Source organism: Colius striatus, chromosome 2, assembly GCF_028858725.1.
Source record: "Colius striatus isolate bColStr4 chromosome 2, bColStr4.1.hap1, whole genome shotgun sequence".
In the NCBI taxonomy this organism is placed as follows: domain Eukaryota; kingdom Metazoa; phylum Chordata; class Aves; order Coliiformes; family Coliidae; genus Colius; species Colius striatus.
This window is the reverse complement of record NC_084760.1, coordinates 109,272,421-109,284,562: the sequence shown is the minus strand read 5'-3', so window position 1 is coordinate 109,284,562 and position 12,142 is coordinate 109,272,421. Positions and strand designations below refer to the sequence as shown.

The 12,142-nt window shown below is 38.6% G+C and overlaps 1 protein-coding gene across 2 annotated transcripts in view; it reads left to right on the top strand.

Moving 5' to 3' along the window:
* Window positions 1-12,142, top strand: part of SERAC1 (serine active site containing 1) — a 28,746-nt gene that overhangs the window by 10,581 nt on the left and 6,023 nt on the right. The window contains exons 8-14 of one of the 2 annotated variants that reach the window (XM_061989036.1): window positions 249-377; window positions 2,399-2,512; window positions 4,474-4,636; window positions 7,037-7,187; window positions 8,012-8,153; window positions 8,891-8,991; window positions 11,911-12,008. In XM_061989036.1, the coding sequence (XP_061845020.1) occupies window positions 249-377; window positions 2,399-2,512; window positions 4,474-4,636; window positions 7,037-7,187; window positions 8,012-8,153; window positions 8,891-8,991; window positions 11,911-12,008 (898 nt within the window). The remainder of the gene's footprint in view (window positions 1-248; window positions 378-2,398; window positions 2,513-4,473; window positions 4,637-7,036; window positions 7,188-8,011; window positions 8,154-8,890; window positions 8,992-11,910; window positions 12,009-12,142) is intronic. The other variant, XM_061989037.1, reaches the window with a different exon arrangement.

The following is a 12,142-nucleotide window of genomic DNA, read 5'->3' as shown; positions in this document are numbered from 1 at the left end:
ATAATAATGCTAGCAAAGTATGAAGTTTGAAGCTTACTTTTCATCATTCAGTAGTTTTAGGATTATGAGTTTCCAAAGTCTTTACAGATATATCTATTAAACCAAAGTTGCAGAGCACTGAAGTCCAGGATTTGTATTTTATGGCCTTATTAATGTGGCTGATCCCATTATTTCAGGTCTTTCTTTTCTCTATATTTTACTTGATGCTTTGAACAGAGCTAAATCCTATTTGTGCTTACTGTTTCCAGGATTATGCCATAGAAGATGAACTTCGCTTGCTGTTAGTGTCTTTACCTCAGACTGGTCTTGATCCATGTGTCCAGTACTTCACATCCCTTGCTTTACGTGAAAGTAGTCAGACTCTTGCTGCACAAAGGGTGAGTGCCTACCTGCAGAACAGAACTATTTGGGTTCTTTGCTCCTGCAGAGTTCAAAGACACAAACCTATTTCCATATTTTTGAACATTTTAAGAGGAAGAGAAATACTGAGACCTTGTGACCATTCAACACAATTAAAATCTCTTCTATGTACAGTCTGCTTTAAAGCGTATTTATCTATACTTGCTGTACTAGTCAGTCTACTGAAAGATCATATCTTTACTTATAAACCTTTCCATAAAGCAGAAACTTCAACATTGTGTCCAGTGCTTATAAAATGATTTTTGCATGTTTCACCTTACTGTTGTTTGAGCATTCTTTCACTGCTGAGATGATTACACCTTCAGTAAGTCTTACTAACAAACTGAGAAGCACACCTTAAATAGCGAACTCTTGTTATATCCCTGGAAATGCCTCTCTGTAACAGGTCCCTATCGCCAAAACCAGAACTGGAATAGTTTAGTGGCCTATTTGGACTTGAATTCTTCACAAATTCTTTCAAATTCTTCAATTCTGTCTGTCCAATAACTTCCTGAGTGGCTTTAGGGATATTGTTTAAAGTGCAGTTATTGCTTAAGAATAACAATTGCCAGTGTCATCTGCTGTCCCTTGTGCATTTTATTTTTTTGGTAAGAAATTATGACTTTTTAAAATCGGTGTTTATTATATAAGATAAAGTAATAAAAATTGCTGTTCATAGTAATGATACCTGACAGGCTTTGTTTAGAGATTTTAGAGTGCAGTGTTTGAAGACGTGGACTCTGATTGTGGTGCAAGCAGAATTTTTTATTGTACAAGCGTCCCCTCCTTTTATCTCCCCCCTTGGCTCCTTCTAAGCAGAGTCATTTATTGTTCAGTGGCCTTTAGAGCAGCTGTGCTGATAACTTGTTTGCTACTTGCATTGTCTGATCCTGTGGAGGCTCCTCCAATCAGCTACATGTGCAAGCTGTGTTCATGCGTCAGTCTACTTCTTTCTCACACTGCATTGAGTTCTGCATCCTGGTTTCCCACATCAGAGTGTAATAACTCTGTATCTCTTATCATGCAGTTATGGGTAGTATTTTTACACTATGACTTCTTGATTGTTTTCACAGCCAGAGCTGTTGCTACAAAAGGAGCTTTGGTAAGAAACTACATATGGAGGCATTTTGATAATCATGCTGTTCTAGAAAACTGTTTCTTATTAAGTTTATGCTGGTCTTCCTACTGTGTGATTGAGAGAGATTAGTCTTAGGAGACTATGCTAAGTGTTGAAGACCTTTATTCCTCCTCATTTTTTCCACTATGGAATCACAGAGTCATTTAGGTTGCAAGAGATCTTTAAGACCATTGAGTCCAGCCACTAACCTAACACTACCAAGCCCACCACTAAGCCACGTCCCTCAGCTCCTCATCTACAGAGCTTTTAAAAATCTCCACAAATAGTGACTCTACCACCTCCCTGGGCAGCCTGTGCCAGTGTTTAACAACCCTTCTCAGTGAAAAAGTTCTTCCTAATATCTGATGCAAGTTGAGGCCATTTCTTGTCTCTTGTTACTTGGGAAAAGAGACTGACATCCACCTTACCACAACCGCCTTTCAGGTAAGAGAGTGCGAAGGTCTCCCCTGAGCCTTCTTTTCTCCAGACTGAACAACCCCAGCTCCCTCAGCCACTCCTCATAGGACTTGAGGACAAGTCTAGGCACAGTCTGATTCTTGCTTTTTTATGCTTAAGCAGATGATGTTAAATGGAGGCATTCATTAGCAAGATGAAAATCCTACATTCTACTCCCTTATTGTATGTTTTGAAGTTAATAGACTATGGAGGCTACTGACTGAAAATCTACTTGATATTTCCAGTTAAAAATAATAGATATTTTTATGGTGTGCTGTTGTGTAATTTGTGCATTTTGAAAAATACATGCTGTGGACCTTTTATAGAAATTTCTTTAGATCATTACACACAACATTTTATTTTAGAAATGCTTAATTTATGTAGCTATTTGGAATGTAATATAATTTTTACTGTTTCTCATTTCAGGGAGGCTTATGGTGTTTTGGAGGAAATGGACTCCCATATTGCGAGACATTGAGTAAAATCCCTTCAGAGACGGTGGAACTTTTTTGCTTGCAAGCTTTAGTACAACATTCTAAGGTAATTTGTCCTTTAAACTATAACTGAAAAGCTACATTTATAAACATTCCTTTCTCATTTATTGGAAAGGAGATACTGTGTCCTTGCTCTTACCTTTCACCCCTTCTGTATGGATTTCAGATAGCTGAGACTAATGTGAATTGGGAGACAGCATGACAAACTCATTTTATATTGTGAGAAGTGTATGTAAGTTCTATTGTTCTAAGTAGCCCATGTAAGTTCCACTGTAATATACCTATGTATATCTTTTTGAAGAAGTAAAAGGGCAGCTGTGACATAGAAAAGCAGGAGATAAGTCCAAATGACTTTAACAAGTGTTTTCTGTGTAGGGCAACCTCCCACTGGCACTGAAAGTCATTGGAGATAGATATCATGCAGGTTTCAGTGAGCAAGATACTGATGATGTGAAATTCCCAGTGCAAAGCATGAGTTGGTGTACATCACAGAATCACAAAACCTTAAGGGTTGGAAGGAACCTTGAAAAATAATCCTGTCCAACCCCCGTGTCAGAGCAGGGCCACCCAGAGTAGGTCACACAGGAACTCGTCCAGGTGGGTTTGGAATTTCCTCAGAGAAGGAGACTCAACAATCCATCTGGGCAGCCTGTGCCAGTGCTCCCTCACCCGAACAGTGAATCATAGAATGGTAGGGATTGGAAGGGACCTTTAGAGATCATCTAGTCCAACCCCCCTGCAGAAGCAGGTCCACCTAGATCAGATTGCATAGGAACGTGTTCAGGCAGGTCTTGAAGACGTCCAAGGAAGGAGACTCCACACCCTCCCAGGACTCCCTCACCCTCACAGTGAAGAAATTCTTCCTTGTATTTCTTTGTAACCTCTTATGTTCCAGTTTATACCCGTTGCCCTTTGTCCTATCAGTTCAGCAATCTCTTCTTATGGCTCTCAATCTAGCTGGTGTCAGGTTTCTAGAGGGCAAAGTAGTCTCCTGAATTCAGTCTGAGCCAGAGTGAAATGCAAACCTTGGCTATTCACAAAGGTCCATCCTTCAAAGGTTGCTGCTGGGCAGAATATTGCACAGCATGCAGGTAATACAGCACCCCTTTCCAGGGTCAGTCTGTTCTTTGCAGACACAGATGAAGAGTACATAAGATTTAGTGTGATTCTTGATTCCTGTTGCTGCAGACTTCAGTGTGCATTTAATTGGTCAGAAACCTAGAACATGGAGAAATAACAATGAGAATAACAAATTGTTATTGATAGTAGGGACGAATGAAGTGTAGTTTGGCAGCATTCCTTTCATATCTTCCACATACATGGAAATTCTGACAGTCTAGAATTTATTATATTCCTGATTTTCAGTTTAAGCAAGTCATGACTGTGCCCATTCTGAATGTTTGTCTGTCTGTTGAAAGCCACAGACTTGAGGACGTCGGCAGTTCCTTGACTGCCACATGTTTTTGAGCACAAGTTAAAAGTCTTTGGCCACTATCAGTAGCTGACACTGCAGCTAACTAGTGCAAATTCATCTACTTGCCATTAAGATCGGTTAATGGTAGCAGTACTGTTGGGAAAGTAAAAATACCTTTGTATTTCAAAGAGAAGGGATCATAATGATTACATTTTAAGTGGTGACCAGGAGGATAAGTAGCTCTGCTTGAGATTGTCTGCATTTGCTAAAGCACGTCCTGTTTAGACTCTTGAACTTTAGTTGAAATTTGATCACACCAAGTAAAGAGCAGTTACATCTCCCTCAGATGTGGAGAAGAGTAACGGTACTCAGCATCTGTTGGATTGTAAATCCATAGAAATAATGTATTTAGCATATTAAAATATTAGCTTCCTCTTCTACTATGGCATAACAAATTCTAGATTAGTAAGAATTTTTATGTAGTAAAGGCTCTGCATCATATTGGCTCTCAAATTCCCTAATCTGTGAATTAACAGCATCTTAAAGAACCTTTCACAGGACGTCTACTTATTGTATTTCCTGAATAATGCTAGGTTCCTTCTCACTGTGATAAAATTGAAGCTAAAGGAGGCCTTCAGCTCCTACAGAGGATATACCAGCTACGTAAAGATTCAGCAAAAATACAAAGGAACATCATTCGCATTATTGGAAATATGGCTTTGGATGAGCGACTTCATTCCTCCATAGTACGTGCAGGTAAAAGGAAAGCAAGTGCAAGCAGTCTGGATGTCAGATTCTATTCTAAAGTTTTCAGAGGATTCAGTGCTTTTGTAAAATACAACAGACATGGCAGCAGTGCTGGTTTTATATCTGTGGGGCTGGCAAGATGGTGGTGGTGGATATGCTGTCTAACCAATATATGTGCTACAGCGGTGTTCCAAGTCTGATAGATGGTGACAGTTTGGATTTGGTTAATGTTTGGTTCACATTACTGGCAAAAAAATCTCTCCAGTTTCCTGCTCTTTACTAATCATCTACCTTGTAGCTTTGTTTTTTTAAATTGACAGTTTTAGTCTCATGAAGGAACAGCCCAGCTTGCCTTTTGTGTTAGGCTAGTAACTTCTGCTAAGCCTTGCGCTGATGCTCTGTGTTTTTAATACACCCTAAATATCAGAATGAAATTGTTCTAGTTCTGTACCAAATAAATAATTCCCAATGTTTTATTAGGAAAGACATGAAAAACAGAAAATATCAGAAGTAACATTGGAGCTAGTGTCCGCCTCATTTTTAGTCTGCCTGTTGCAAAAAAGAGAAGTAGCAAAGGCAGAGGGAAGGACTGTGAATGTAAATAAAAATTTAGAGTGGCTGTAAAGAGAAAAGTAACTAGACTAAGACAGTTTGGGAAAAGCAACTGAAGAAGAATGTGATGGAGATTTATAAAATCCTCACTGGTGTGGAGAAGGCAAAAAGAGAACGATTACATGCCGTTTCTTGTAATGCAAGACCAAAGGTTCTTCTACATTAAATTATGAACAGATAGAACAAATTAATCTGTGGGGTTTTTCCATACAGTGCAAAACCAAACTAAAACTTGCCACAAAACATTTTGATTGTTGAAGATACAGAAAGCTTCAAAAAATGATTAGACAAATTCGTGGAAGGAGAAAGTCCATAAAGCTCTACACACAGAAGCCAAGTTGGTTGCAGAAGGCTGAGAAAGTATAGTGGAGCATCAGTACTCTACACTTGCCCTTTTATTATTCTATTCTTTTATTGTTCCCCAGCTTCCACTACTGCATGCTTTTGGAGAAACACAGCTGGACTGCAAAGGGTTTTGTTCTGAGCTCTAGCACCATTCTTACATTCTTAGGATGGCTGCTAAAACCATACGGGTACCTGAAGAATCAACAGCTCCCTGGGGCACAGCTCTCAGTGAAAATGCAATTTTAGACAGTGAACTGGACTCCAGTTATGAGCAGTTGGGTACTGCTGGTCAGGAGCTGATAAGACTTCCCTTTTGTTGCTGGGTGATGAATAGGAAGAACCTCTTAGGTCTCATTTTCTGGCACAGGAAGAAAAGCAATGTGTAGCAGCTGTGATGGAGTATCTGGAGGCAGAGGGATTCTGAACACTAATTTTGACACTTCATCTTGGCTCATTTAAGAGAAATGCAAAACCAGAGACCTTGCTGGTTTTAACCAGATTAGTTTGGAAGTCTTCCATTGTATTTGAAGAACTAAAAGTAGATTTTGGATAGCATTCTTCTTAAGGAGAACTTGCACAGTGGTAAACATCTATTCTACTTAGAGATGTAAATGCATCATTTGTTGAAAAAAATTGTTGACACTTCTCAAAGGCATTTACATCTAAACAAAACTCACATGTCAGTTCATTCTTTTCCTAATTCCCCAGTGAACTATTTTGAATTAGCAACATACTGTCTTAATAACAACGTACTATGTACTATTTTGAAACAGTTTTTGTTAAATAAGTTGTTTCTTCCTTTTCAGAGCAGCCTCTATTTGAAAATCCATCTGCAGAGTCTTCCCAGGTTTTATTTATGAACTTGACTTTAATGTAAATGAGATTTTTAGACCACCAAATGGTCAGCAACAAGATTTATCAGGATTATAAAGAAATTAGGCATCTGTGTGTGTATAAAACGTAGACCTTTGCATTTCTCAGTAGTCTATGAACATCACCATCCGTGTGTAAGAAACTATTTTATGTCTTAGGGAAAGTATTACAAAGAGTCTATTTTTTTCTTGAAGTAACTATGACTAAATATTTTGTTGAGGAGTGTATTTGAAGGTTTCCTTCATTAATCCTCCTATGTTTCTTAGGTGTAAATAGTACACTATTTTTAGAATAGTGAGGATATTTTAATTCCTTAAATAATTTTTCACACACTGGATTTTAAAATCAGAAATGGTTGTGCTTTCTCAGCAAGCATCAATTTTTCCACCTGCCCTTGTTCCTGTTGGTTGTTTTGTATGTCTTTCTTATGCTTTAAGCTTCGTTTTCCCTCTTGGACAATTCTTTTCTCCGTCTTTCTGGCATTTCACAAGTATACTTTGAAGGATGCCATTTCTGAATTCTTTTGTTTGACTGATGTTTCTAATTAGTTAACCTGCAATTTTATTTTTTTCATTGTAGGTTGGGTTTCTGTACTTGCTGAAGTAATGAAATCCCCACATGTCATTCAGTCTTCTCATGCATCCAGAGCTTTGGCTAATCTAGACAGAGAGACAGTGAAAGAAAAGTATCCAGATGGTGTTTATGTCTTGCATCCGCAATATCGTAGCAGGTAAAGGAGATATTGTACATGTACTTTGAGTTACAAAGCTCAGCTACAAAACTTTGTGAGAGTTGCCATCAGAGTGCTGCTGTATTCATGCCACCTGCTCCTCCTGTTCTTTAGCAGGTCGAGAAGATCAAATGTAGATTGTCAGACAGGAAAACAACAGAAGCGATGGGATTGGTTCATAGCCATTGGACGAGTATTATTGTGCTACATGGAAAAATCCAAACACAAACCTTGGGATGGATTGTGGCTTTACATAGGTTGCAACTGTTAAGCCTTTGTGCTGGCTGTCTTGGGATACAATGCCTTGTAATTATTCTGTTGGCAGCAGCACATGTTGGCCTAAAATCCAGTGAATTTACAGCTTCATCTTTTAGTGGTGGTTCTGTCTCTGGGACTGAAGCAATCGCCAACATGGTATGATGACACTTCATAGCAACTGTTCCCTGGTCATTGGTGTTAGGTTACAGTGAAGATCTACTTTGATGACAAGGCTGGAACTACCAAGCTGCATTAACCATAGCTGGAGAGAGTAGTGTTTCTAAATATAAAATAATGTGACTTGTGAGGTGGGTACTTCCCATACCTCTCTTTATATATCTTTATATAGAGAGAGCTCACCATAGCTCTCCTCTGGGTTGATCCCTGGCTTGTCTTGATCCGAGTACCCTCTTTAACATATCATGGAATGTTGCCCATGAGATACAAAATCACCTGCAGTGTGGTGATGCATTTTGGCATCCTTTAGGTTAAAAGTTCTACATAAATTTAATTTGCTACAAGAATATGTACCATACACCTCTTAAAAATTCCTTTTTCTGTATCAGTCAGCCCATCAGAGCAGACATCCTTTTTGTTCATGGTCTTTTGGGAGCAGCGTTCAAAACCTGGCGACAGCAAGACATTGACCGGCATTTGGATAAAAAGGCTTCGGAAGGGGAAGAGGACTATAGCCAGTGCTGGCCAAAGGTAGAAAGACAATCATATTTTCACATGCAACTGCTGTTTTCTCGTTAATGAGAGCTGTCCAGAGGATCTAGAATTACCCTGGCAGTCATCTTTTTTTTAATCAAGTGACTTGTCATCTGTTAAGTGGCAAGTGGCACTTCTTCTGAGCAAGCTGAAATTTTGAACAGGTGATTCTTGCAGAAGGAAATCCCTGCAAAATTTAAAGCTCTCAACATCATTCTCCTGTTAGTGAAGGAGGAGGCTTTCTTTTTGATGAAATGTTATTGCTGAGAAGAAGATACACAAAATTACATTTTCAGTTAAGTATCCTGTCTTACATTGGTGTCTGAGTGCTTCAGTTTTTCCCCGTTGCTACTTAAATACTGTTGGTAAATAAGTAATTACTGCTTCAAGCAGCTCTCATTGGTATCTCTGTAAAACTTAAACTGATCAGACCTGTTGGTAGTCTTAGTAATTTTTGTTTCACCCAGAAGAGGGAGCCAGGAATGCGTGAGTTAGTAATGCTTCTCCATCCTTTGCCTATTTTGTGGCTGGGGAACAGACTAGAGTTTGCAAGCATGTAATAAAAGAATAATAGTCTAGGTGCAAAATGTGTGTGTTAATTAATTGAAGAGCAAAAATTGTGCTTGATATTGCCCCCATAGTAACATTTTTGCTCTCCTGATGATAAATTGCTTGCAAGAGTTGAAGTACTTCAATTGTAAACTCCTTTCGGTTTTGCTTTTTCTTTAATTTAGACATGGCTGGCTTCAGACTGTCCTACTCTTAGAATCATATCTGTGGAATATGACACCCATTTGAGTGACTGGAAAGTAAAATGTCCTGTTGAGGCTCACAGGTAAAAACTGTAGCGTCTGCAGTTTGGTGGGAGGCAGGGCTAGACCTGTACAGCTGAGCCTTGGGATCACTGACTTTGAATTTAACTCTTCCCGTTGCATTTGAAAATCAAGTTTGGGAAAACACTAGGTACAGTCATGGTATACAGGAGCTTTTTGGCCTCACAGATAACTACTTGTGTCAATTTCCTAAATTCTTATAGTCTCTTCAGCTTTGTGTTTAGGGGAGATGCTGAATAATGCTATTAGTTGATGTACCTATAACATTAGTTTTATATCTTAAGGGGAATATTTCTTAAACTTAAAATGACCAATAATGCTTCATAAAGCGCAGCTAAAAGATCACTGTACTCATGATGAAATTGAGCATAGAATTTTATTCAAGAAGTGTTAATCCATGAAAAGAGATTCATATAAATCTTTGATAGATAAAGTACAGCAGCTCTATCTGATGTGGTCAGGTGTCATAATTGGGCTTGTCAGGGACGTTGTGTTTTTACTGACGGTGAAGCAGGCAGGTCAGATGCTACCTCCAAATGTGTTTCTTCTGAAAAATCAAAATACTTTGAGCCTGTAAAGATTATTTGGCTTGAATACATTTTAGACTTACTAATTGATCTTTAAATCAGATCCTAATCTGAGTCTTTCAAAGTCTCATGCACGTAACTAGTTCTGTAGATTCAATTTGTGTACCTCATTGAAGGGATGTATGTGACTGCTCACAGGTTAAGAATCTGAAAATTGATTATGTTTTATGTAGGGGAGAAAAAAATTCAGCATGTTTATAATAAACCAGGATCTTGGTCCTTGTTCATTCCCTCCTTCCTATGGATATACGAAGGATTAATGCAATTATTGTTTGAGAGAAAGCATGTAAGCAGGGGAAAAAATGAGAGGGATGTGACTGTTAATATGCCTATTTGAAATTAGGCAGAACAATGACAGTAAAAACATACAGGTGATTTCCTCTCTAGAGTCCAAAGAAGGCTGGACCTTGTAGTAGATCCTTGTACCTTGTTTCACATCCAAAGAGGAGCAATGAAGCTGGTAAAGGGTCCAGAGCATGAATCTCAGAGCTGCTGAGGGAACTGGGGCTGTTTAGCCTAGAGAAAAAAAGACTCAAGAGAAAAATGATGACTTTCTGGAACTGCCTGAAAGGACGTTGTGGCAAGGTGGGAATTGGTCTCTTCTGCCAAGTAACAAGTGATAGGACGAGGGGAAACAGCCTCAAGTTGCACCAGGAGAGGTTTAGACTGGATATTGGGAAAAATTTCTTCACTGAAAGGGTTGTCAAGCATTGGAGTAGGCTACCCAGGAAAGAGGTTGAGCCCCTATCCCTGGAGATGTTCAAAATATATATAGATGTGATGCTGAGAAACATGGTTTAGTGGTGGACATGTCAGTGTTAGGTTAATGTTTGGAACTGGTGATCTTAAGGGTGTTTTCCATTTGAAACAATTCTGTGATTCTAAGAGAACTTTTTTCCTGTGTAGATGTAATGGAGAAAAAAATGGAAAAGAGGTAAACTTGTATTCCTTTCTTTATTTTAAGATGATGCCTTTTTCATTACAAAATGGAAAATTACATTATTTGCTATTTATGGTCCCCCAAGCATAGTATTTGATTATGTTATCATTTGATATGGTTAATAAAAAACCTAAAGATGTTGAAAATGTTTTTAACTAGCAGAAACAAGGATGTAGCAGTAGAATCACAGTCCCACAATTGTTCTAAGCATATCTGCTCATTCACTGCTTGAAAAATGAATGTTTATGTCCCTCGGCTATCCTAAAGCCTATTGTTCAGCTAAAAAGAATCACACTTACCCTTTTCATATGTGTTACAAAAGCAATTTCTAGTGAGAGTGCTGAGAACCAATAGAGGTGGAGGGACTTAGACTTTGCACAGTGGTTACCCCAATGTCCTGATGTTTCCTTTATCCAAGGGTCTTCTGTATTAGATTCTTGTTACACTACAAGGAGCAGTGTTGCACTTGAAAGCTTAGATTGGGAATTGGCATTGCTTTTGTTTTGGTTGCAACATGGATTGATTTTCAACCTTTAACATGTAGTTTATCCTTTCCAGAGCTCCATTTTATAAAGAGGAGATTATTGTGCTTTTTATACCACTCCAGGATAAAGCATTTGGAGATTTCTGCCTGGAAAGTGGAACAAACATTATGTGCATTTTTTTTTAATGTATGGGTTGAACTTGCATTTAGTTATTAACTTCCCATATGTTGCCTCACAGTTTGAGCTTTACTTAGCAAAGTACATTTTTATCAGACATTAGGTATATTCTTGTTTCATAGAATCATAGAATGGTAGGGGTTGGAAGAGAGCTTTAGAGATCATCTAGTCCAATCCCCCTGCAGAAGCAGGGTCACCTAGATCAGGTCGCACAGGAGAGTGTCCAGGCATGTCTTGAAGACCTCCAAGGAAGGAGACTCCACACCCTCCCCGGGCAGCCTGTGCCAGGGCTCCCTCACCCTCACAGTAAAATAGTTTTTTCTTATATTTAAATGGAACTTGTATTCCAGCTTCATCCCATTAGCCCTGGTCCTGTTTCACATTATGCATGGATGATGCCGTCATAAAACAAAACCATAATTTTGTTACAATGTGTCAATAAATCCATCTAAAAACCCCTCAACAGATTTGTGGGACTAAAGCTAAAAGAAATGAGTGGTGACTGAAAATAAAATGAAAGTTTCTAGTCAGATCCAGACACTGAATTTAGCTCAATTCCTATTGTCCAACCTTACAAAAGTTTCGGACATTTTTTTCAGTGCAGCAAAAGACATGAAGTAATTAATGTTTTATGTACCCAATTCACTTGCATCACTGAAAATTCATTCTGTTTTAACATTGCCTTTTAGCCTATCATGCTTCGTCATGCTTGTGTTTGTTTTTTCTTTGCAGGAAGTCTATTGCTTACAGGAGCAATGAGCTTCTGGACAAGCTCAGAGCTGCTGGGGTTGGAGACAGACCTCTGGTGTGGGTATCACATAGCATGGGTGGTAAGCACACTGCTTGTTTGATGTAAAGTATTTATCTGCCATTATTTTTCAGTACAAGCTGTTAACCAAATTCAGACTGAAATGCAATTATTCAGAGCAGTTTACCTAAATAATTTGCAAAGACTTAAAAATGG